At 53.6% G+C, this 26,100-nt stretch overlaps 1 protein-coding gene across 3 annotated transcripts in view; it reads left to right on the top strand.

Annotated features, from left to right (window-relative positions):
* The window catches only part of PTPN21 (protein tyrosine phosphatase non-receptor type 21), a 74,415-nt gene extending 48,518 nt beyond the window's left edge, over positions 1 to 25,897 (top strand). For all 3 annotated transcript variants that reach the window (XM_027972100.3, XM_027972101.3, XM_042252832.2), the window contains exons 11-19: positions 7,673 to 7,733; positions 8,343 to 8,427; positions 12,269 to 13,569; positions 18,417 to 18,554; positions 19,684 to 19,905; positions 22,102 to 22,230; positions 22,471 to 22,705; positions 23,078 to 23,238; positions 23,514 to 25,897. In XM_027972100.3, the coding sequence (XP_027827901.1) occupies positions 7,673 to 7,733; positions 8,343 to 8,427; positions 12,269 to 13,569; positions 18,417 to 18,554; positions 19,684 to 19,905; positions 22,102 to 22,230; positions 22,471 to 22,705; positions 23,078 to 23,238; positions 23,514 to 23,642 (2,461 nt within the window). In that variant the 3' untranslated portion in view covers positions 23,643 to 25,897. The remainder of the gene's footprint in view (positions 1 to 7,672; positions 7,734 to 8,342; positions 8,428 to 12,268; positions 13,570 to 18,416; positions 18,555 to 19,683; positions 19,906 to 22,101; positions 22,231 to 22,470; positions 22,706 to 23,077; positions 23,239 to 23,513) is intronic.
* The last annotated feature ends 203 nt before the right edge of the window (positions 25,898 to 26,100 follow it).

The following is a 26,100-nucleotide window of genomic DNA, read 5'->3' as shown; positions in this document are numbered from 1 at the left end:
CCAGGCCCCCCTCTCCTGCTCTTTTGCTTTGAGGCTCTTTTCCATCCCCTTGGCTGCTTTCACCCCCGGACCTCTTCTCGTCTACACTCACTCCGTAGGGGATTCGGCTTGACCCGGTTCCTGGCAGCATCCGTGCCTGCAGCGCGTCTGACTCTCTCTAACCTGCCTTCCCGCGAGCTCTGGACTCGCACCCCCGGCTGCCTCCTTGGCGTCTCCACTCGGGTGCCTCACGGGCTTCCGATTTGGTAACGCGCCTGGAGCCAGACTCTGCCCACGGCTCGCCTTCCTGCCCGAGTGCTGCTCCCGCGCCTGCCCGTTTGCGCAGGCGGTGGCACAGCACAGGCCCCAGCCCCGGAGCTGGAGCTCCTCCGCCGTTCCTGCTTCTCTGCCCTCCCAGCGCAGTTCGTCCTGCGCTCCGCGAGCTCTGCACCTTCGGAATCTCTCTCCGTCAGGCCATCTTGACCGCTCCTTCAGCGGGTAACTCGTGCCGGCTGCCCTGGCGCTCTCCTGGAATACTGCCGCAGCTCTCTGGCTGTTTCCGGGCCTCCCAGCCTGTAGCCGCCTGCAGCGTCAGCTGGAATCCTCTCACTCTGCCTGAGGCCCTGCACTGACTCGCCCTCGTCCTTGGAAGTGCATAGCCGCGTGTGCTCTATGCTTGCTTGGTTCCACTGTTCCCTCTGCCCTCCTTGCTCACCCCACTCCGGCCACACTACCATCCTTTCTGGTCTGTGAGCGTGCCCTCCGTCCGTCCGACCCCCTCTCCTCATCTTTCTGAGGCCAGTCTTCATGTACTGGCCCCTCATTGCATCAGGACCTCTTCAGAGGTGCCCTTCATCAGCGGTTTTTTTGTTTATTTGTTTTAAATATTTATCTGGCTGTGCCGGGTCGTTGTGGCATGTGGGATCTAGTTCTGACCAGGGATTGAACCCAAGGGCCCTGCATTGTAAGTGGGGGGTCTTAGCCAGGGGCCCCCAGGGAAGGCCCAGACAGGCGGTTCATGGCCCGCAGCCCCTGGATCTGGGTGTCCCCCCCCTCTGTTTGTGGTCTGCTTCCCCCCTCGGCGCTGGCTGGAGAGCCCAGACTGCTCCCCTCTTGTTAACCCCTCTATTCCCCGTGCCGAGCAAGGGCCTCGCTTTCCCGAGGCCTTGACGGCTTTGCAGAGTGGACCTGGAGAAGCGAGTGTTACGCGCCCTGCCCCGGGATGTCTGTGGTGCTGTCGGAGCCCTTGGGAGAAGGGTACCTAACCGGAAGCACAGGCTCGGACAGGCTTCCCGGCCGAAGGCCATGTGAACCAGAGCGGTTCCGTTCCTTCCCCACCCCTGTTCTTGAAGCCCTGCTCTCTGCTCCAGCTCACCAGCTGCCCCCCAGCCGGCCTGCTGGCCCTGTCGCGCCTGCTCTGGTCAGTCTCCAGAACCGATGAGCCAAAGACGCAGCTCTGCTCCCAGTCATCGCTCAGGCCCACGTCTGCGCTGCCCTCCCCTCCAGCTCGCCTCCTCCGGGCCCAGTGCCCCGCCGAGCCTCCGTCCTGGCTCCCAGGGCCCTCGGTCCCTGCCTGGCTGGTGCCCCTTGCGGCCCCGGGCCTTCGCTGGGCGCCCGCCCTGCTGTTCTCGGGCGGGCTCACCCTCGTTCGTGCAGATCCAGCCTGAGCGCTGCTGCTGGGCCGCCGCGTTGCCTGTCCCGTCCCGCGCTCAGTGCTGCTTTTCCTGCCGCGTATCACGCGGTTCAGTCGGCGCTTCCTCTATGTCAGGTGCCATGTGGCCCGCCTTCGTCTCCTCTGGCTTCGCCGCCGCCGTCTGCACAGTCCTGGTGCCCATTCACAGGGACGCTGTGGGGATGGACAAGCGCGGACTCGCGCCCTGCCGAGCGGCTGGCAGCTGGCAGCGGGGCGGGAATCCGGCCTTGGGCCCTGCCCGGGCCGAGCCTCGCGGGCCCGGCGCGTCCGTCCGCCCGCCGGGGCTGGGGGCGCAGGGCTCCTCCCGCGAGTCTGCAGGCCCGGGCGTCCGGCGGGGCCGGGGACGGCTTCCGAGTGACGAGCCGGAAGCAGGCTCGGGGAGTCCGGGGGGACGAGCCGTCCTGCTCCCCGCCGCCGTCCTTTTGCTCCTGACGGAAGGACGGCTGGTACCTTAGGGCCCGGGAAGGAGAGGCGCTCTCCGGGTCATGGGGTCGGTGAGAAGGAGCCGCGGTGCAGAGAGAGGCGGGCCCGGCTTGGGGCTGGAAGGACGTCCGCTGGGGAGGACCATCCAGCGATTAGTCAGCCCTGAGGCCCCGGGCTCCCTGCATCCCCTTCCCTCCACCGTCCTTTCATATGAGGTGAGTCCCGCTGCCTCTGCCGCCGGGGCCGCGGAAGACGCGAACCGCCAGGCGCGGCGGCCCTGCCTTCCCCGTGGCCGACGCCGCCTCTGCCGGCCGGGGGCTCAGGGCTCCGGGCGCCTTTGTGTGAGGAGGGCGCCCCCTCGCGGCGGGCTCCGCGGCGCCGGCGTCCCAGGCGGTGGCGTCTGGGGCTCCTCCTCCCGAGCCTGTTGCCCGGCGTGGGTGGCAGTGCTTTGTGTGCAGACGCCTGTGTTCCGTGCAAAGCGGTGCGTGCGCAGTCTCCCGGGCCACAGCCCTTTTGTGGATGTAAAGCCTTTCATAAGTTTAATAAGAGTATTTGTAATAATGAGCCATCATCCCCTCAGTTCACTTTTTTCCCCCCCTGGAAATTAATGAAGAATCAGTCATTTGAAATAAACCATAAGACAGAATCTTTTTCCAGTAGGCATCACTATTGGTTGGTGGTTAATACCTTTTTAAAATAGTTTTTTGGCAAATCACCCTTGGTAATAGTTTTAAGGTTCAGAGGGAAAATAATTTATGTGTGTGTGTGTGTGGGGGGGTAAATGACCCAGTTGTGTTTTGTTTTTTTTTTTTGGTAATATTACTATTTATTCCCAAATATAAATAAAACCACATTTATGTTAGATCCTCAGTTGCATATGTTACATTTGTATAAGGAAAATGAGTATTTTATAAAGTGAAATAATTATATGTAAAGGTCTATTTTCTACATTTTTCTTTTAATTTCCTTATATGTTAAATCATGGAAGTCCATTTTCATGAACTATTGCTATGAAATAATTTATGATGGAAGATACCCACTTCATTCTACAGGAAGTGAATGTAGCACTTGATCCCCAGGTGAAGAGAAATGAATTCTTTTTTTCTTTTTTTGACTGTGCTTGGCCTTTGTTGCAGCACTTGGACTTAGTTGGCCCGTGACATGTGGGATCTTAGTTCTCCGACCAGGGATTGAACCTGGCCCTCCTGCATGCAGAGTCTTAGCCACTGGACCCCCAGGGCAGTCCCTCTCTTTGCTTTTTAAATTTATAGGTTGAGGATAATGTGAGTTTTATTTAGCATTTTTTTAGAGTTGGAATAGGAATTAAATGAGGTAGTGACAGTTTCTTAAGTCAAATGACTTCTCTCCCCTTCTCTGCCACCCCAAGCCCCAGACCCAGTCATGCATGAGAAGAATCAGAGGGAAAAGGAATCTTGAGAGGGTTCTTTGTGTGTGTGAGGCTCTTTCTCTTCTCTCTGGGGAGAGAGGGGAAAGGGGAGTCTGGTGTCCCCAAAGCTGCAAAGCTAAGTGGTAGAAGTTTCCACGGACTTTCTCTAGAGGGGAAGGTTGGATTCCTGTCGCCAGTGGGCTCCTTGCTCAGCCTTGTCAGCATTGGCAAGTGTTCCTGCAGTTTAGGGCTACTGGCAAATACAGCAGCCAGTCTGTTCTGGAGACTTCTGTGATCAGGAGATACACTGGCCCTGCCTGGAGGGAGCTGGGGCTGTCCCCCTTCTTGGGGGACAAAAACCCTGCTGCAGGGTTTTTGAAGACACTGTGAGAAGCCTGGAAGAAGAGAAAGCCCCTGTCCCATTAAAGGAAGGTCACTGAGGTCAATATTTTCTGGGTATTTTCACTAGCCAATATATTTTTTGTGCATCAAAATCTCACTCCTCTATAGCTTGAAATATACAAGAAAGAAGTCAGCTCTTGGAAATTTACTGTCTTTACAGCTCAAGTGTAAGTTGTAAGTGAAAGTTCATTGCACAATCACGTCCAACTCTGGGAGTCCATGGACTGCAGCCTGTCCTGCTCTTCTGTCCGTGGAATTTTCCAGGCAAGAGTACTGGAGTGGGTTGCCATTTCCTTCTCCATGGGATCTTCCTGACTTGTGGATTGAACCCAGGACTTTTGCATTACAGGCAGATTCTTTACCAACTGAGTCACTAGGGAAGCCCAAGTGAAAGTTGCTCAGTCGTCTCCGACTGTTTGTGACCCCATGGACTATACAGCCCATGGAATTCTCCAGGCCAGACTACTGGAGTGGGTAGCCATTCCCTTCTCCAGTGGATCTTCCTAAGCCAGGAATGGAACCCAGGTCTCCTGCATTGCAGGCGGATTCTTTACCAGCTGAGCCACAAGGGAAGCCCAGGAATACTGGAGTGGGTAGCCTTTACCTTCTCCAGGGGATCTTCCTGACCCAGGGATTGAGCCGGGGTCTCCTGCATTGCAGGCGGATTCTTTACCAGCTGAGCATCAGGGAAGCCCGAGCTATAAGTGCTTAACCTAAGCATCCGTTGTAGTCCTCATTTGCTGTTTCATTCACTTGTTCAGCACACATTCGGTGGCTTTCTTGTGTGCCAGGTGCCAGTGGTGCCATGGTGTGCCCTTTGCCTTGGTGGAGCGCATGGATCTGTTGGGGTGGGGAGGGGGTGTCAGACAGATAATCAGCTGTTAGGAGCGTGTGCTCAGGAATCTGACAGACCTGCCCGGTTCTAATGCCAGTTCTGCTTATTTGCCATGTGACCAGGAACAATTTACTTAATCTTAAGTATCCATTTTCTTATTTGTAAAATCAGTATAATAACCAGCCTCCTTCTCAGGGTTGGTGTTTGGATTCCCCGAGGTAATCGTGTATAGCCTTTCGCACTGTTTCAATAAGTAATGTCATTTGTTTTACTTGGGCTAGCAACCTTTTCTTATTGTGTCTTCTCCAATACACACATTCCAGTGATTTCCAGCCCCCACAAGATCTTTAGCTGTCTCGTTTTTAGAAGCACCCACCAGCATAGTAACTGCCCGAAAACACTACCAACTGTTAACCATTCTCTCTTGTGTACTAAGGTTAGCTGGTCTCCTAGAAAACTGCATTCTTCAGGATTTTGGCAAGAAGAAAGAGGTTAGAATATGTAGACCCGACGGAGAGGCTGCCTACGTCAGCTGGGCAGAAGGAAGACGTGCTGGTTTGTTTTTAGCAGAAGTGGCCTCTGCAGTGCCACCTCCATCCTGGGGGCCGCCAGCAGGTGCCAGAATAGACCCCCGTGTAGGGTATTGCCTCCACCCTGGGGGCCGCCAGCAGGCACCAGAATAGACCCCCGTGTGGGGGCGCCACCCCTACTCCAAAGCTCCCGTCCCTGGGCTTCATGTTTAACAGCCTTTGTTTTTGTGTCCGGCTGGGCAACTCTGGACACCTCATTGGAAGATCCTATCAATGGCCTTTTTCCTCATCTCTGCGTTTTGAATTTGTAGTCCTTTAAAGGTTTAGTCAATTTGGTGAGTCCCTGGACCAAATATAAACTTCAAAGGCCAACTAGGATGGCCTAAACCTAGGCCTGACGATGGAGAATAAAGGGAAAGTAAACCTCGAGGCTGCAAGATGCAGTGTCTTCAAATCCTGGACGCTAAGTGGAGGACTATATTAACGTGCAGTTAAGGAGTGTGCCTGTTGGTTCGGTGGGAAAGGGCCCAGCCTGCCAGTGCAGCAGGGCTTGCTCTCTGTGCCTGGAGGGCTGCAGTCCAGGGGCAAAGTGCCAGACACAGCTTAGCAACAGAACAACAGCCGTGTGCAGTTAGGGAGCGTTTCAAAAGAGAACGAACGCATGCTGACACGTAGAATAGACAGTGGGGATCTGCTGTGACTCGGGGGACTCAGACCGGGGCTCTGCGACAGCCTAGAGGGGCAGGAGCGGGGAGGGAGGGGACCTGTGTATACCTGTGTCTGATCCATGTTGATGTATGGCGGAAACCAACGCAATTGTGTAATTGCTCTTCAATTAAAAATAAATTAAGGGGGGGAAAACACTCAATACACCCTCCTGACTTTACTAATGTCTTACCAACTAATGTGGCTATGTTTGCAATCTAATGGAATTGACGTCTGTTTTATTTTTGTTGCGGAATAATTACCGGTAGAATAGGAGTATCCTTTGGGAAAAAGACATCTATTCTTCATCAGCAATCTTAATATGTTCCAATGATAAACAACTTATTTTAAAAAGTGTTTAATCAAAAAAAGTCAACTCATAAAAGCAGTTGCAGCTACATGACAGCTCCTATTAGGAATAATTTTCTTTTACCTCAAAAATCTTATAAAAATTAACTAATATTTAGGGATTTAATATAAGAAATTTGTTGTTACAGTGCTGAGAATAATTTTTGAGACTTAAGCTTGAGATGGTAAATTTACTGATTAAATGGAACTAATGTTCAGTTTGTGATTATGGATTTTCTAGTAGTTAGTCCTTAGGAACACTGTAACCAAGGATGACATTTTTTGTAATCTGTAATTACATGTCACATAAGCTTATGGGCCAGGAGTAGACGCTCAAAGTTTTTTCAAAAAGTGCTTTGACAAAATTGCATCATGATCAAACCCAAGAATCCTATGTGTGTAGGTTCCTAGATCTTATTCGCAATAAAACTGACCACACACAGAAACAACAAAAATGCCTGCCTTTATCTTTAAAAGATAGATTCTGACAGAAGGAATTTCCTTTTGCTTATTTGTGACCTATGTTTATTCAAGGATGGAGCTTGCTCTGAATAGCTTAAAATCTCAAATTATCTGATAAATGTTAGCCAGGACTCCTGAATACTTTTCATTTCTTTTTTAAAAGTATACTTAGAACCAGAGAGAAGTTTCTTGCAAAGGAACGTAAATGGAGTTACCACCAGCCCACTGAACCAATGTTCCTACTCTTTTGTTCTCCCTACCTTAGTTTCTTAGAGGAAATATATGTTCTTACAGAGAAGGGAATGGCAACCCACTCCAGTGTTCTTGCCTGGAGAATCCCACCGATGGAGAAGCCTACTGGGCTATGGTCCAGGGGGTCACAAAGAGTCAGACATGACTGAGCAGCTAACACACATATCCCTAAGTTTCCCAAGTTCCCAGCTTGTCTCTTGATCATTTGTGTGGTCCACGGCTCACAGGCTCTCCATCAAAGGCACTTCATTGCTTCTGGCTCTGAGGCTGGCAGCTGGCGGTCTGTCCTGAGCGCTGAGCCCGGCCCGCAGGAGAAGCGCATTTACGCCGACTCTTCCCTGGGGATGAGTCTGTGGCCCTCTCGCCTGGTGCCCCTCCGCTCTGCTGCCGGTCACTCCAGAGGGCTTGCCTGCGTGGAGTGGGGACAGCTCCTCCTGCCCAGCCCTGGGCTCAGCCAGGCGACCGACGGCTGTTCCGCGAGGCTCAGACCCTGGAGTCCAGCGGGGGACCGCCTGCCTTTTCTCTGATTGATGACTGGATGAGTTTGTCGCTTGGGAAGATATATCCTTTTACTTTCTTATTAGCATGTTTAGGAAGATTGTGTGCATATGAGCATGTGTATATGTGTTTCTCAAAGACGTGTCGTATTTTTACAGGCAAACGCAGACCGTCATAGTGAACCCAGTTAGGAGGAGGTCTTCTTCGAGGCTGTCTCTGGTAAGAAAGGGAGACTTGCAGTTGCCTTTGTTTGTTTTAGTTCTCTCGCTTTCCTTAATAAAATAGGCTTTTAGCGGTGTTGGTTTTCAGTTTGAACTGTTAAAGTATGCCTACATGTGACCAAAGAAATGGTGATTTTCTACAACTTAAGCCTAATATTTATATATGTAACATTTATTGTGTTATATATTTTAAAGTATTAGGTCCAACCTAATACTAAAGATATTGAGTATTAGCCAAGAGTAATCAGAAGTTAGTAGATATTTAAAGTACTAGATGGTTTTGCTAATAAGATTAAATGTAGTACGTGTAAGTTTCTTCTAATCGATTGTTTATATAAGAATTCAGGAAATCTCTGTCTGTTCCTGCTTTCTGGTGTTGTCTGCTGTCTGATAATAGAGCATAGCGCTTAGCATTGCCTTTCTGGAAAACCCTGAAAAGGATAGATAGGGTAAGAGCTACAGGGTCTTGATATTTATTTTTCATATATAATATATCAGGCTCCTTCAGAAGTTTCTCAGTGAAGAGAAAGAAGCCAGAAAAGAACTGTTTACACATATTTCCACAGACGATGTGTTTTAATCCTGTTTCCGACTTTCCGATTCTTAGCCCAAGCCGCAACCCTATGCGCCGGCCGCCCCGCCCCAGCTGCACTATAATGGACATTACACAGAACCGTACGCCTCTTCCCTAGGTAAAGTGCACCGTTTCTGAAATGTCTTACAAAATTACTGTAATTTGAATAAGTCATGAAGGCTTGGAGATCTTGAAGCCAGGATAGGTTTTTGGCTGAAGTTATCACACAAATAACTTAAAAATTTAACTTCACAGAATTATTGTCATGATGATAGCCAACCTGGATTCATAAAAGAGGCTGCTGTTAGAGTCAGCTGTTTTTTTGGATGTGGATAGCAAACATGTAGTATCAGATTCTGATGCTCAGATTTGATCCTGAATTTGGCCCATGGGCACTCCTTCAAACTGGCTCCCAAGTCCTGTTAACATGTGCCCCGGGGGCTCTGAGCACTTCTGTGATTTCTGGCCCCGGAGGTCCCAGGCTTGTTCGTGTGTTTTCCTGCCTGGGACCTTCCCATTGTAAAGGATTATTTCCCTCTATTTATGTTTATGTTTCAAATGATGGGCACGTTGAGCTATGTGAGGACAGGGCCTCTGAAGCTGTATCTCCAGCATTCATTTCACAAGCATTATTACTTTACTCTGTCCACAAGGCTCTGCTATAAAGGCGGGGAGATGGACGCAGAGAGGTAATTCCACATCTTAAGAAGCTTAGAACCTAACAGAGGAGGATGACACAGTACGCAGATGACTTAGGTACACAGGGAACAGGCGTGTTGTGACGAGAGTGAGCTGGGCAGTCTGAGAAAGGCTTTCTGGAAAGAGGGCTGACTTTGAAAGGTGGGGAGTGGCGAGCTCCTGGGTGGGGCCGCTGCCCCTGCTTTTGTGGGGGTTAGTGACTGCCCCGGCACAGACGGCGAAGCGGGAGCTTGGACTCACTCAGGCCCATAGGGGACTGTGGAGGGCGGCGTGAGGGGACCAGGAGGCAGGTGGTGGCGCGTTGTTGGTGCTGTGCCGTGTGTGTTGGGTGAGAGTCTCCGGGCGCGGGGGATGGAGTCGACTGTGGAGTCCCAGAGTGTGTACCTCGGGGTGTTGCTGTTCCCTTCCTCACTGGCTTCTCCTCTTCCCACACTGCCCTCCTGTGGCTTTGACACCCGCCCTGCACCCCGAAAAGTCTCTCTCCTCTGCAGTGTGTTTCCTCCCCGGTCCTCCCTTTTTCTCCATCTGCGAGCCTCCTAATGTCTTTCCTCTCCCTCCAGACTGCAGCGTGAACTATCTTTTCTTTCATTTTCTCCCCACCTCTGAGGGTGCCACTGTGTGCCACTTCTGCTTGCTGGTTCCCCCTTCCCCTCCCGTCTGTGCTGCTCCGCCAAGCTGCCCTTGCCCACCGTCCTCCCCGGTGGACCACGGTGTTCCAGCCTCTTCGGCGCGCTGGATGCTCTCCGCTCCTGCCCCCTCGGTGCTCCCTGCCCCCTCGGTGCTCCCTGCCCCCTCGGTGCTCCCTGCCCCCTTGGTGCTCCCTGCCCCCTTGGTGCTCTCTGCCCCGAAGGTCTGCCCAGGGCCCGCTCCCTCCGCAGGCATCCAGTTGATCTCTCTCATCCGCAGTTGGGGTCTCAGCGAAGAGGACTGTCTGCGTTCCCCAGCCCACCTTCGTTCCTGAGCTCCGGCCCCACGCGCCCCGTGTCCAACAGCCTGGGGGCCGTTCAGGGGGCCCCCAGGACCGCGGGCTGAGTGGGAGCCCTCGGAATGTTATCCGCTGCCACCGCTTGCTGCAGTGGCGTCCTGGAGTCCAGCTCATCACCTGCTCCACCAGGCCCTTTCCCAGGTTCCCTGCTCCTTTACGCTGGAGTCACCCCCTGGTTCCGGGGATTGCAAACTGCTTATAATGTTTCTTTTCTTTTCTTTTTTTTTTAATATTGCTTTTTATTTTTTTATTTTTTTTAAAATTTATTTGTTTCTTTTCTTTTTTTTGCCTTCGGTACCCAGACAGTTGCAAATCCTCTTGCCTCTGATTAACTTCATGGACCATCTGTTCCATCTCTCTTCCTCCCTATCCCTCTGCTCCTGCCAATGCAGTCTTTTTTTTTTTTTTTGAGACCTCTCATGAGTCGCAGCATCACAGGCGCTGACGTTCTCAGTTCCCACCCTCCCTGGTTCATCTGGCACTCAGTGGCTGGGCTCGTCCCATTTCCCTGACGATCGTCCGTGTCTAGTGTTCAGCGTCCTCTGAGATGCCCCTCCGTGCTCCTGTTCAGGCCTCACCCCCTGCACCCGCTCTGAGCCCTCTCCAGCCATGCTCTCTCTGCCGAGTCTCCCGGCTGCCCACCCCGCTCCGTCACCCTCGGCGCCCTTTCCCTGCCTGCCCCCTGCCCTGGCAGGAGGGCTCTGGGCGGGAGCCCCTTCTTCTGGAAGGTTAGCCAGAGTGGTCGGAGGAGGAGGCAGGGGACTGCCTCTGTACCCTCTGCTCACATTCCCTTGACTGTGATTCCACAGGGAGGAGGGTACCCCGAGAGCACTCAGAGCCAGGGGGCCCGACTGGTGAAACTGCAGCCGCCCGCTCTCCAGGCCCCGAGCGCCGTGTGTCCTGGAGGTGGCCCTGACCCCGTTGCTCAGCCCCAGCCGGAAGCACTCCTTCCCTCCCCCAGCTCCTGTGACACTGGGCTCCTTCACTCGCGACTCTTCCCTCCTTCAGTTGCAACACTTCTTCCTTGGGTTCCCGTGATTTTTGTGCTTACCTTTCCCTTTTTCTTTGGATCCTAATCATTCCCTACACCTCATCGCCCTGTTAGTTCTTAGCAGAGTCTTCTACACATGCAGACTCATAATTGGATAGTTTGGGGGGTGCGCAGAGCAGGACCAGCAGGTATTATGCTGGTCTAGATGGGCGGGGGTGAGGCTGAGCGAGCGTTGGCGGCTGTGAGGAGAGGGGGCGCCACAGACGCAGACCTCAGGGTGCTCTCGAGGCGGGAGAAGCGCGGTGCGTCCACAGGGAGAGCATGAGCTGCCTCTGAGGCGCGTGTCTCCGTGGCTGTGTGCCCCACCGGAATAGAAACCAGCATGAGCTGCTGGCCTGCTATTCCCTTGGATAAAACCATCAGGAGGCTTTTGATTCAGAAAAAGATTGTTTTTATCAGTGGCAACTGTTCTCTGGTGGTCTTTTCACTGAAGTGTTAAAAGTCACCCTCAGTAGTTTTCCAGGTGAACTACAGGCTGGACTGAAGAAGCAGGCCTCCTTCCAGCCCAGGCAGGCACACACACAGCCTCCGTGGACACATGAGGCTCCTGACTCTGCCCACTGTGACCCCAGTCTTACTCAGGCAGGGGCGGAGCCGGGGGTCTTTGTGGGGGTCTTCTTGGCTTCCTGCCCCTGCTGAGCTGTGCAGCTGCCAGTGACACTTGAGGACCTTGTGAGGCTTAGATCCTGCTGAACTCTTTGCCCTGTTATCTTCATTCTGGGGGAATCCGCACAATCCGCCTTGAGTTTCATTTCAGGAAATGTTTGCAGATAGCTGGTGCTTGAACTCACTCAGCATCAGCAGGGCCACACACCTAGGGGTATTTCTGCTCTTAGCTCCCCAGAGTTCTGGAAAGCCTGCTTTGTCTCTAGTAAAACACATGCTCTTGACTTTCAGAAGAGGGCAGTGTTTTGTGGTATAGTTGTACTCTTAATGCTGAGCATAGATTTGGCTGTTCTTTACTGGGTGTGAGGTCCTGAATCCCACTCTTGGAGCAGGCAGAACCACCCCATTCTGGAGGTGAGGAGGTGAGGTGCCCAGAAACCGCATGTGCAGGGTCCGGCGGTGTGAGTAGAGCCAGGTCCCTTCAGCCTGGAGTTTCATAAACGTCATCAGCGTTCAGGCCGTCTCAGTGTTTGTCTTGAGTAATTGGTCTAAGTACATTCAGAAAAAAGATCTCCTCATAGAATGCATGCTAACTGGCTTGTCCCACCCGCCCCCCAGATAACCTCTTCGTGACCAACCAGAACGGCTTCTATTGCCACTCTCAGACCAGCCTGGATCGCGCACAGGTGGAGCTCGGCGGGCGCGCCCGCAACGGCAGCGTGTACAGCGCGCACAGCACCAGCTCCTTGAATAGCCCGCAGCCCTACCTGCAGCCCTCGCCCGGGTCCTCGAACCCCAGCATCACGGGCAGCGACGTCCTGAGGCCCGACTACGTGCCCTCGCACCGGCACAGCGCCCTGATCCCGCCGTCCTACCGCCCGACCCCTGACTACGAGACGGTCATGAAGCAGCTGCAGCGTGGCCTGGCGCCGGCCGAGCGGCAGAGCCGCTCGCTGCGGAACCTCAGCCTGGTGTACAGCCAGCCCGAGATCCGCGAGCACGCACGCCCGGGCTCCCCGCCCGCGGCCCCCGGCACCTTCAGCCTCAGCCACAGCTTCCACAGCCCGGCCCCCTACCCCTACGCCTCGGTGGCCGGGCGGCGCCCGGGGTTGGGCGCCGTGAGCGTGCCCGAGCTGACCAACGCGCAGCTGCAGGCGCGTGACTGCCCGGCGCCCAGCATCCTGAGGACGCAGGTGTACCGCCCGCCGCCCCCCTACCCGCACCCGCGGCCGGCCAACAGCACCCCGGACCTGTCCCGCCAGCCGCCCGTCAGCAGCAGCAACCCCGACCTCGTCACGCGCCGCGTGCACCACGCAGTGCAGGCCTTCCAGGAGGACAGCGCGCCCGTGGCGCACTCGCTGCAGGAGGTGAGCGAGCCGCTGACGGCCGCCCGGCGCGCGCGGCTGCAGAAGCGCAGCAGCCTCGAGCTGGCCGGCCTGGTGCACGGCCTTGAGGGCCTGCGGCTGCCGGAGAGAGCCGCGCCGGCCCTGGCGGCGGGGGAGCGGGCGCCGCGAGCGGAGGACGGCGCCGGGCCGCGGGGCAGCCTGCGAGGCGGGCACGGGAAGTCCCTGTCCGACGCCACCGTGCTGATCCACAGCAGCGATGAGGACGAGGACGAGGACCCCGAGGAGGGGCCTGCGCCGCCGCCCGGCCCCCGGGGCGGCCGCCCCCCAGACGCCCCCCACACCGCGCCCCTGGCCCCCGGGCCCCTGCACATCCTGGAGCCCCAGGCCCAGGGGGCCGCGCCTGGGGAGGGCCCGCGGCCCCGGAGGGACGGGCTCTTGTCGCCATCTGCGTCCGAGTCGGACCTCACCACGTCGGGGAGGTACCGCGCCCGGAGGGACTCCCTGCAGAAGAGGCCAGCGTCCGATCTCCTCTCCGCGAAGAAGAACGCAGTGGAAGGGCTTCCGCCGCTGGGGGTGAGCCGTGTGTGGTGCAGGGTGGGCGTGGGGGCCTCACCCCAGAGCGTGGTGCCCCCCTGCAGACCTGCCCTTCTCTGCATCGTCTGCCCTTTGTCCATCTTGTCTTTGACTTCCACGAGTTCTAATGTCTTTCATCTTTTTCTTTTGAACTTCTTTTGAACAGCCCCATAGCCCAGTAGACACCCACATTTTACCCTATTTTGCTTTCTTTTGGAACACTCTGAGTTTGATTATCTATGGAAATGATGGGGATTGAATCTTGGTGACATTTCTAGAGATAGTGGCTGAGACCCAGGGAAAGGTGGACGTAGGAGGCTCTGTGGAGTGGGGTAGGAACAGTGAGTGGGCGGTCTCCAGAAGGCCTCCCCACGGAAGAGGAGTGAGGATTTCACCACTGTCCAAGACTGTCTTGTGAGCCGCTGGTAAAAGCAGCCTTTGGTGACGCAGGCCCAGGGCTGCTGCGGCTCCGTGGGCTCCTGTGGGCTCAGGGAAGCTCCCCTGAGGTGTCCTTAGTGGGTTCTGTGTGTCACGGTCTGTGGGTGCGGCTTAAACTGCTGCGCTGTGACCTCCAGGGACTGGAGGGTGATTCTGGGCTGCTTCACCAAGACGGAAAACCCGAGCACCGCAGATGTCTGTAAAAGAGAGGCTGAGGGAGCTGAGAGCCCAAGGAAGGCCCCTGGTAGAAAATGCAGCTCCGTCACACTCGGTGTGATGAAGCACGCTGATTTACGCACTTTGTTATCCACTCGAGGCCAACTAGGAAACAGCATAACGTCATCTCTAGCTGGTGAAGGCCGTTCCCAGAGCACTCCTGCTTCACTGCATCCAGCTTACAACAGGCCTATTGTCTCTACAGATGAGAAAGTGGACTCTGCGATACTAAGTAACTTTCCCACGGTCACACAGCTGGTGAGGGATCGGAGTTTAAACCCGTGTTTATCTCTGTAGCTGGTTCTCCTCTCTTCTACACTGTTCTGCATAGAGGTTGTATTGTATATTTTAAATTATTGTATACAGACCCGAGCTCGATCCCTGGGTCAGGACGATCCTCTGGAGAAGGACATGGCACCCCACTCCAGTACTCTTCCCTGGAGAATCCCATGGAGCCTGGCGGGCTGCCGTCCACGGGTCGTAAAGCGTCGGACACAGCTGAGCAACTGACACACGTTTTGTTAAGCAGCAACTGCTTGTCTCAGCCTTGCTGTCTGTCTTCCTGCTGAAGCCTTTTTGCTGTGAGGCCCTCAGCGTTGCCCAGGCGTTGGTAGCGTTTTTGTGTCCGCGTGTCCGCTCTGGGTCATCTGGCTGCCCGACTCCGCTCTGCTCAGGCCTCCGTTCCCCATGCCCAGGGCTCTTGCCAGGCGAAAGTGATGCATTAGCCTCTGCACTCCGTCTCCCAGGTGTCCCCCATGTCCTGGCAGTTGGGGCCTCTGTCTCCTGGTTCTGCTGGTCAGCATGCTCAGACCTGAGGGCCCATCGCAGATGTGGTCCTGGCCTAGTGTATTATTAGATCCTCTGAGCCGTCACAAACATCTTCACGAGCAGGAGGAAAATTTGCACGGTACTACAGTGGTTATGAAATAGATGAATGTACGAAGACCTGAATGACTAACAGTCAGTGCCAGGATTTAAATCTGTTTTCTCTGAATGGCTTTGAACTGTAGGTTTGTCTTGGAAAATCAGTGACTTCACATTTGGCTGCGTGGAATCTCTTGCTGTGCATGGACTTTCTCCAGGGGCAGCTGGCAGGAGCCGCTCTGTAGTGGCGGGCAGGCTGCTCACCCCAGGGGCTCCTCGGGGCTCTGGGTGTGCGGGCGGCGGGGGCTTTTCGGGGCTCTGGGTGTGCGGCGGGGGCTCCTCAGGGCTCTGGGTGCGCGGGCGGCGGGGGCTCCTCGGGGCTCTGGGTGTGCGGGCGGCGGGGGCTCCTCGGGGCTCTGGGTGTGCGGGCTTTGGTGGCTGTGGCCCAGTCTCGGTCGCTGTGGCTTAGTTGTTTTGAGGCGTGTGGGATCTTCCCGGACCAGGGGCTGAACGCCCCCATGTTTCCTGCCTTGGCAGGTGGATTCTCCTCTAAGTTGATTTTTAATTTTTCCTGGGAGTACATCCTTACTCAACTGCCTAACAGTAAAGGCCAGTGTCTCAGGTCGGCTGAAGCGGAGGGGGTGGCCCAGTGATTCGAGGCGGGACAGGTCGTGGATGTGTCTGCGGAATGCGGTAGCTCAGCCTGGGTCTTCACCAGCTGGTCCGGCCCTCTTGTAGTTGACACTGTTCACTGATTACAGCAAGAACTGTGCCTGTTTCTTAATGTGGGGCCTGAGTCTGGCCCCAGATGAGTAGAGTCCAGTATTCAAGCCCGTTGTCCCTGTAGTTTTTGAATGGGCCCAGGGAGTTCTGCTGAATCTGAGGACTTTGATTTGGGTTCGCTAAAGGTACAAAATGCCCCCTTCCTTGGCACGGAGGCCTCCGGTGTCGACCATGTGACTGGGTTATGCTCTCGCTCCCCTTGTTTGCGGCCCCTGAGCTTAGTTGCCCCGTGGCAGGTGGAATCCTCCCAGACCAGGGATTGAACCTGTGTCCCCTGCATCAGCCGACAGACTCCCAACCACTGAACCACCAGGGAAGCCCCCCCACCCCCACCCCCGCCCCTTCAAATAAGGAACGTTCTTACTTGAAGAACGTGAATGGCAGCCGTGGGCTGGGAATAGGCGCAGGACCTACGAGTGGGAAACTCGGCTCTGAGTCCAGACCTTGCCGTTCACTGGCTCTCTCCCAGGGGCCGGGCCCTTCACACCCAGCCCCTCGGCTCCTCCGTACCCGGGACAGGCACCCCTCCTCTGTCTCCTGCGGTGGGGTGGTAGGTCCCACGGAAGGTTAGGCTCAGAAAGGGCTTCTGAGTTCTGTCGAGCAGCATGACTGACTGGAATGCAGGGTTTCTACTGTTTTGACCCTGTTTAGCATATACAAGGAGGCAGCTAGCTGGTGTGACCTTGGACCAAGAACTTAATCTCTCTGACTCCTGTTTTTTCATTTGTAACTGAGACAACCCCAGAGAGTTGTTGGAGGGAGAAAAGTGAGGTCCTGGCTCATAGAAAGTGCTCGGTCAAGTTTAACTTATTACTGTGAGGTTGGATCATACATTTAACTGACTGACTTCCCAAGAGCTGGAGTCCAACCCCCTGCTACTCCTCTGACCACCGCCCCCCCCCCCCCCCCGCCCCGTTGTAACTCCCGGTTGCCTTTGTTGTTTAATGGTGACCACAGGCGAATGAACACACAGTGTGAATTATGGTTGTGGAGGTTTAGTACTAAAAACAGTGAAATGGATTGCAGATAAGCAGGAACATGCCAGAGTTCTCCACCCGTCTCCACCTGCAGGGACTTGATTGCTGTCAGGCAGAGGTGGATTGGTTTGAATGCTTACGTGTTTACAGGAAGAATTTCTGTCTCACCCTCAGTCTTGTGTGGTGGTTCTCATGCGAGAAACCACCATTTGGCCTGTACATTTAAAACCGTGTCCTCTGAGGGCTAAGTGAGGGGAGTTTGGGGTGAGTTTTTACTGTGAGCCCCTTTCTGCAAATACTGGCTCTAGAGCTGGCCTTACCAGTCACCCAGCTCATGGGTGCTGGGGCATTTCAGTCCTTTTCAGGCTGAGACGTGCTGGGGCCACTTCTCCGGGCTGTCGGGACCTGAGTTTTCCATTTCTGGGCTCTTGTGGGGCAGATGGACATTAGCCATGTGGGAGAATTGGCACCCTGGACCCTGGCAGACGCCACCCGTCAGCACGGCCCCTGCTCCCCCCACAGCCCAGTGTTAGCCGCTCACCCACCTCCCGCACACCTGAGAATCCTGACGTATCACCCCAGCAGGAACCTTGTCGTCTGTGTGCCTCCCTCCGTCTCCCTCCAAGGCTGACAAAGTGAAGTTGCTCAGTCATGTCCGACTCTTAGCGACCCCGTGGACTGCAGCCTATCAGGCTCCTCCACCCATGGGATTTTCCAGGCAAGAGTACTGGAGTGGGTCGCCATTGCCTTGCTGACAGAGCTGGGGCAAAGGTGATCTCATTTATGAGACAGAACTGAGGAAGCCATCTCTGTCCGAGTAGGGCTGCTGTCATGATTATATCCCGTGGCTTCCCAGGAGGTGTAGACTGTTAAAGAGGACTTAGCATTCCTGGGCTCGTTTGCCCTCGAGAGCAAAACTGCTGGCTTGAAGAAACACCAGTTTTCAGAAGACAGAATTCCGCGGATGCCCTCTCTCATACCCTCTCCTGGTGTAATGATGGAGATTGCGGCCCTGCTGTTTTCTTCACTTGAAAATGCGGCGTTTGCCAGAAGCGTGGTAGTCTAACCCCAGTCACGCAAGTCTGCCACAGAATGTAGAAGACGATAGAGCCGCCACAGAAAGCACTGGGAAAGAAACTGTTTAATGTGTGAGAGCTTTTACTACAGTCAGGCCACCACATTTAAACCCTTTTCGTGGACTACAGCTGGTTTTCATGCGTGTCACAGTTTGACATTCAGGAGGACCCCGAGTGAATGGGGTCCAGTGAATCCTGTGAAGGAATGCGGTCCACTCGGAACCTCACCCTCCATTACAACAGAGCCCTGAAACCAGCTGCATTTCAAAACCTTCTACCTGGAAGACTTACCAGGGCTTTGGCCTTGAATGGAATGTCTTCCTCCTCCTATTTGTGAAACAAATGTGTGTGTGGGAGTGTCATCGCTCCTACGGTTGTTGCTTTAGGAGAGCCCTCCCTCCCTGTTTGTTTCATCTTCAGGCCACTGAAATCTCTTCTCAGGGGGATTGTATGCGTGTATATTTGATATATACACCTGTAACTATTTTTGTAGGGAATGAAAAAGAGCCGAGGAGATGCAAAAAAAATCGGTCCTCTCAAATTGGCTGCTCTAAATGGACTCTCCCTGTCTCGACTGCCGCTGCCCGACGAGGAGAAGGACGTGCCGGCCAGAGCTACTAACGACGAGCGGGTACGTACGGGGCCCCAGGCCGCCCGCCTTCTCGGGGCCGGCCGAGGCTGCAGAGCTGCCTTCCTGAGAATCTCCTGGGTTTTCTAAGCCCTTTGATAATCATAAAGGAGTGTTAGCAACTTTGTCACCTGGACTGCAAAACTGGGGCAAGCTTATAGCTAATGCCTCGATAGATCATTTCAGGCTAAATGTTGATTTTTGTCTGTTGGCTTCTGGCTGTCGTTCTTTACCTTCTTGTGGCCGTAAAGTGAGAGGAAATCAGCAGTTGCATGTGAGGACTCATGGGAAAGAAAGACAGTGACTGCTGTCCTGACATCGAAAACTTTTACCAGTGAACAACTACTGAGGTTTTCAAAACTTTCTTTGTGACTGAGATGTATTTGCTGTGAGGCTCTATTCTGTCAAAATTAGGTCGGCATGAATTATGCTAAGCAAAAGTTACTTTGCTTACACCTGGATCCTGGAGATAATTTCCAACTTGACTATTTTCAGTGTTTTATGTATCATATGACAAAGTTGAAGCGCTTGTTCATAGAAGTTGGAATTAATTATCCTACTCTAGGATTTACTGTTCTCCAGGAGAATTTTCTGTTCTTAAGATGTCGGGTAATTTTAAAAAAATGTTTTATATTGAAGTATAGCCAGTTAACAATGTTGTGATGGTTTCAGGTGGACAGCAAAGGGACTCAGCCATCCGTGCACATGTATCCATTCTCCCCCAAACTCCTCTCCCATCCAGGCTGCCACCTGATATTGAGCAGAGTTCCCCGTGCTATGCAACAGGTCCTTGTCGATTATCCATTTTAATTATAGCAGTGTATACAAGTCAGTCCCAAACTTTCTAAGGGGGTCAAGTAATTGACTATAGATTGAGAGGAAATGAATTCAATGAATTATCCTAGAACAAGTTTAAACAGAACTTTGCATTATATTTCTCACCAAGAAGATTATTTCATTTCTCCTTTCATTGTAATGACTTGTTAAGTTTAACTTTGGTTTCATCTAGAATTTTCAGTATTGGATAACACTAGACTTAAGGCAGAAAGCGAGTTTTCAGACGTGCAGTCAAGATGCAGCTGTGTGTGGCATGGGACTGCAGTCATATTATTTCTCACTCTGTGTTTTCCAGTGTAAAATTCTGGAACAGCGGTTAGAACAGGGAATGGTATTCACAGAATATGAAAGAATTCTTAAAAAACGGCTAGTTGATGGCGAGTGCTCTACAGCACGCCTCCCTGAAAATGCAGAAAGAAATCGGTTCCAGGACGTGCTTCCCTACGACGATGCCAGGGTGGAGCTAGTGCCGACTAAGGAGAACAACACCGGCTACATCAACGCCTCCCACATCAAGGTGAGGGGAGCGCTAGAATGGCGGGGCAGAGTCCTCAGTTAATCATCAACACAGGAGTGGTGAGACTTGGTTTCAAAAAACACCCTTGTTTTGAACCATTTTGACACAGTGTTCTGCAGGCTGGGAAATCCGTACCCCAGGGCGGGACGGTGTTTGGTCCCTCGGCCCCCAGCATGGTGCCCAGGACTTCAGGGCCGCTTGTTTGTCTGCCTGGAGCACTTGGTGCTTCTGAATCTGAAGCCCTCTCTCTAGCTCACAGGTTCTCTCAGGAGCGGCTGAATGGCTCGTTTTTCCTTGTTATGCACCTCTCTGCATTTTGATGTAACACACGTGTGTGTTGGATGGTGTCACCAACACCGTCCCTCACACTGGAGCCGTCTGCGCTCCTTGCCCACTCTCTCCTTTTTAAACACCATTTTTGTTCCGTGGGCAAGCGGTGCTGCTCCCTCCCCCAACCCCGCCCCGCCCCAAAACAGGGTAATGCCACTTACCTGAGGTAGCCTTACACCCAGTAAAGTGGAAAAAGGGATGGTCCATACAGGGACGGTGAGAAAAGCCAGAGGCTCTGTCTTCTCCGTCTCCGCAGCCTCTGTTCACACTGGCTGCACAGTCCGTTCCTTACTCTGGGAAGAAGACATTTCCTTCTAGTGAGTGAATGAGAAGGTATCCACGATTTGGTGTTATCTCTCTTCTTTCCCACATTTTATTCAGTTTGCAGTTGATGTTGGATGAGAGCCATTTTGCAAGTGAGACTTCCCGGAGACCCAGCAGTCTGCCCTTGACAGTCTTTGGGAATGTGTGCATAAGATTTTTATTTTAGAAAACTTTTTATTTTGTATTGAGGTGTAGCCGATTAACCATGCTGGGATAGTTTCAGGTGCGCAGTGAGGGGACTCAGCCAGACACATACAGGCATCCATTCTCCCCCAAACTCCCTCCCCTGCAGTCGGCCACATAGCACTGAGCAGAGTTCCATGCACAAACTTTGCTCTCTAGGCGGCGCTAGTGGTAAAGAACCCACCCCCCAATGCAGGGGCCATAAGAGGCCTGGGTTCGATCCCTGGGTTGAAAAGATCTCCTGGAGGTGGGCGTGGCCCCCCACTCCAGTATTCTTACCTGGGGAATCCCATGGACAGAGCAGCCTGGAGGGCTGCAGTCCATGGGGTTGTGCGGAGTTGGACGTGACTGAGGTGACGTATTTAAAAACGGAGCATTTCTTTGGTATCCCGGCTCCCATGACTGGATGGGCGAGAGAAGAATGCTGAGGCTCTGTGGTGGTATTTCGAGATCTTCAGCCACAGCGGGAGGAACTCCCAGATCACCCCGTAGTGCGCGGTGTGGGCCGCTGCCCTGACCTCCGAGTCAGGAAGGCATCGCCCCTCCGGCCCCGAGCCCCTCCGCCTGGTCCTTGTTCGCTGTGGGGCCTGGGGCCCCTGGGAGGTGGGAGCGTGACTCCGCTGCCCTCTTAGTCCCAGGGTTGACCCAGGCACCCCGGAAGCGGTTACGGCCATCACTCAGTAGTGGGGGAGCTGAGATTTAACTCCATTTCTTGACTACAACTCTCAAAATTATTAGAATGTTCTCAAGGAGGTTTTCAATCTTAAGTGGAAATTTAGTATCGTTATCTGGAGTGATCCTGACTCAGAAGTTCAGAGGTGAACTCCTTAGGTAGGAAGAGATCCCCCTCGCCATCCCCCCGCCCCCGGAAATTTGACATTTGACTTAGGTTTTCGACTTAACTGCTTGCGCCTGATCCTAGTGTGTATTGTACTTCACGAGGGAAGGCTGGCTTCGAACTTTGGGGTGTGACGATGCTGATGTTATTTTTGGAAGAACCAGCAGGTAACAGCAGGAATGACGGCCATTTATTGAGACCCTGTCACGTGCAGGGCGTTGAATATGTTGACTTGAGTAATCCCAACCACATGAGGGCAGGGAGTATTCTTATTCAGATGAGAACTGAGATTTGGAGAGGTTAAGAAAACCGTCCCAGGTCACATATAGATATTATGTAAACCCATCACGCTTATGCTTATAAAAGTGCCAGTAGTGGAAATGACACCAATAAGGAAAGACTAAGGTGAAAGTCTCTGCCTGAATAGTTAGTTCGCTTTGTGAGTTTTTCCATGAACACATGTGTGCGCGTGGGTCATACACACACACTCCCGTTTTGTAAAAGCCCCGTTCTAATTTCAGGTCTCTGTCAGTGGAATCGAATGGGACTATATCGCCACCCAGGGACCCCTGCAGAACACCTGCCTGGACTTCTGGCAGATGGTGTGGGAACAGGGCATCGCGATCATAGCCATGGTGACGGCCGAGGAGGTGAGGCCTCTTCTCGAGGTCTTCTCGCGGCCTCGGACGGACAGTGGCGGGAACGCTGCGGGCCTGACTTTAGAGAAGGGGGCGGGGGCGCGGGTCCGATCTCCAGACGGCTCCCCGGGAGGGGCGCCCGCGGCCGGTCAGGGCTGCATTGCTGAGGCGCCTCCCCGTGAGGGAACGCGCTTCTGAGGCGGCTCCCGGTGAGGGCCGCTCAGGGGCTGCTGAGCGCTCTGTCTCTGACAGGAGGGCGGAAGGGAGAAGAGCTTCAGGTACTGGCCGCGCCTCGGCTCGAGGCACAACACCGTCACCTACGGGCGGTTCAAGATCACCACGCGCTTCCGCACGGACTCCGGCTGCTACGCCACCACGGGCCTGAAGATGAAGCACCTGCTCAGCGGGCAGGAGCGGACCATCTGGCACCTGCAGTACACCGACTGGCCCGAGCACGGCTGCCCCGAGGACCTCAAGGGCTTTCTGTGTAAGCGCCCGCGCGCGGCGCCGGGAAGGCCGCGCGGAGGCAGACTTCCGGAGCCTCCTCGCTCGCCTCCGTATTGTTGCATGCAAGGCTGGGCTGGTTTTCACCCGACCACTTCAAGCGTCCAGGGGAAAGCGTAGCGGAGGAGGTTTGAGAGTATGCCGCGGTTACTCGGCAGCAGGCGGTTCTGGTCCCTGAGGAGTTTCGCGTGTCGCGGGAGCGCAGGCAGAGGCGGGGGCTGGCCGAGGCCGACTGCCGGCCAGCGGCTGGGCCTTCCCCGGCTCCCGGTGCCCCGCGCCTGCGGCGCCGCCCCAGCGGCGGGGACGGCCTGCTGCGCCTCCGTGCCTCTGTGTCTGAGTCCTCCGTGTTTCACAGCATACCTCGAAGAGATCCAGTCTGTTCGACGCCATACAAACAGCACGAGTGAACCCAGAAGCCCCAACCCCCCGTTGCTGGTCCACTGCAGTGCCGGCGTGGGGCGGACCGGCGTCGTCATTCTGTCGGAGATCATGATCGCCTGCCTGGAGCACAACGAGGTGCTTGCTCCTCTGTGGGCGCGGGAGAGGGGGGCGCGGGAGAGGGGGGCGCGGGAGAGGGGGCGCGCGCGGGCCGGGCGGGGAGCGCCCCCGCCCCCCGGGGCCTGCCAGGGCTTTCCGCACACACGTGCTCGGGCTTCTCCGCAGGAGACTCCGAGGCGCCAAGAGGCTGCCCGCCTGCCGGCCTGCAGCCAGGGTCCCCCGGGAGCGCCCGCCGCCCGCGGCCTCGGGGAGCCGCGCCCTCACCCGGCTGCCCCTCGCCCCCCACCCCCCAGGCGCTGGACGTCCCGCGGGTGCTGGACATGCTGCGGCGGCAGCGGATGCTGATGGTGCAGACCCTGTGCCAGTACACGTTCGTGTACCGCGTGCTCATCCAGTTCCTCAGGAGCTCCCGGCTCATCTAGGCCCCGCGCTCGCCGGGCGGGTCACGGAGGCGTTCACGGCCCGGGAAGGACGGAGACGTGCCGGCCGACGTGCGCTTTCGCGGGCGCAGCGTCGGCGGGAGGAGCCGCCGGAGGAACCAGCCGGGCGGAGGTGGAGGGGCCGCCGGGAAGGACGGTGCCCGAGGGCAAGGCCGCGGTTCCCGGCGCCCCTCTGTCTGACTTGCAGATCTTGCACACGTGTGGAGACTGTATTTTCTCGATCAGTTCTCTCTTTTACTGAAGCTGTGCTGGGCAATTCTGGCAATCACTAAGGCATATAGTTTTCTATCTTAAGCTAGTTTTTGATAATGGAATTTTATTTTATGATGAAAATATTTGGGGTTTTCTTGTTGAGAAACTAAACTTTCTGTGGAGCTGATCCACAGATGTGAGTGGTTCCTGGATAACTTTGTATTTAAAACCATGTTATTTTGTTATTTTTAAAAAAAGCCTTGGGTACTTAACAGTTAAGTTACCAAACCCAAAACTACAACAAGAATCCGAAAGTGTTATTTTTGAAACATGGAAAGCATTTTTATATTCAGAAAATTTTTTAATCCTAAAAGTTCTTTATATTTGTACCTTCTATATTTTCCAAGCAAGAGTTTAACTCATTAAGGTACGGAAATGAGTCAGTTAATGTAAGTTAACATGGGGAATAAAGGCACATTTTTTTAATACGTGTATGAGAATAATCAGAATCACTATTTTTTTTTCAGTATTCATAAACCCAAATGTGGTTTTTTTTTTTTTTTTTGGTTGAAAATGAAGTGAAAAACAGTTGCATAAGATGGTTTTAAGCACTTTTTTTGGTTGCGAACAAATCTGAGTTTTTAATATATATGTTGCTTTGTAGGTGAAACAGTACATAACAGCAGACATATTGAAAGTGTTTTGGAAGGGATCAGGGGTAAGAGTACTGAGGATGACTAGGAGGAGAGTACGTGCAGAGGAAGCGCAGGAAATGCAAGTTGCCTTTGTCTTTACAGAGCACGCAGTGTCACCTGCACTCAGACTGAGCCGCGGGCGGAGCAGGGTTCGGAAAGAATGGTGACACTCCCCCGCCCCGCCCCGCCGTAGGTACCCCCTGGGAGACTCAGGGCCTGTCATGGGCAACAGCTCCCTCTGTTTCCTTGAAGTTCTTCCACCTAAAACTCTTTTTTTTTTTTTTAAAAAAACAAATCAAATTTATATTATCATTAAAAGAAGCCATGAAGAGGCTTTGTTTTCTTTTGCCTGAAAGAAGGGAGGAGTTTGTTAATAGTCTCACCTCTTCTTCCAAAACCACAGCCCAGACCTGTGGGGCCACTGGAGATGACCGTGGTGTCCAGGACGTCCCGGGGTTTCCTCTCCTTCTTCCCAGGGCTCCCCCTCCTCCGCGCCCCCCAGACCCCTTTTAGGCCCCTCCCCGCGGGCAGGGGGACTGCGAAGCGCTCGTCCCCGTGGGCCGAGGAGGTGGTGGAGTTCTGGCCCCGCGTTTAGCTGAGGAGCCCTCTCTTCCTTCCGAAGGCCGCTTCTCCAACACGTCAAGCTTCCCAAACGTCAAACCCAGGGTTACTTCCCCCAGTGAACGGTATCCGAGGGACATTCCGATGCCCGGGTTCACTCCTGAAGTGGTTCTGCTCACTGTGGTCACCCCTAACCACAGCTGTGAGACTGGGTTTCCTTCAAACAGCTGTCCCTGCCTAATTCTGTCCCAGAAACCAACCCCTTAAGAAGAAATGCAGACAGCATCAATGAAAGTGAATATTGAAAGTGGGCAAGAATTGATTTTAAGTCTAAAATGATTTTAAAGAACACTAGACCCAAGTGTGGATGTTCAGTGCGCGCTCCCTGGGAGAATGGATTCAGCGTTTCTTATTGCAGTGTTCCCCATCTCCACACCAGGTCAAGGACAGGTGTGCTTCTGATACTTTTTTCTTCCATTGGTATCTTTTTTTAATGCTTTTCTGTCAGGTTTAAACATTTTGAAGTGTCCCATTGACAAGAACACATTGTAAAACAAAAATTTTAAAGAGTAATATATGGTATGTTTGTGTTCCTGCTATAATTTGATTATAAGAAAATTATGAGGGCTAAGTTACCCTGTATAAATGTCACTCTTAAAACTCGCATGTTTGACATAGCTTCTGAGACCCATGTAATTTTTTTGTGTCCCTTTTGAAATTTTAAACTTTTGATGAACAGTTAGAGAATATGAAAGTATTTCTGAATAAAAATAAATCTACATTTCTGGACTTTTGAAGTAATATGATTTTCAAGGTCAAACTGTAGAATGCTGAGGTTTCATCGGCTCACCATGCCTGAGCTGAGGATTTTCTGTCTCTGCCAAACTTGCACAGTGCTCCAGTATTTTAGTGTCTTTTATTTGTTTGTTGATATTCTTAGTTTCAAATCAAAATTACCAAAGCGTGCATTTTCACACAGAGTAGGTTACAAA

This window comes from Ovis aries, chromosome 7 (genome assembly GCF_016772045.2).
Source record: "Ovis aries strain OAR_USU_Benz2616 breed Rambouillet chromosome 7, ARS-UI_Ramb_v3.0, whole genome shotgun sequence".
Taxonomy (NCBI): domain Eukaryota; kingdom Metazoa; phylum Chordata; class Mammalia; order Artiodactyla; family Bovidae; genus Ovis; species Ovis aries.
This window is presented reverse-complemented; position numbering and strand designations above follow the sequence as displayed.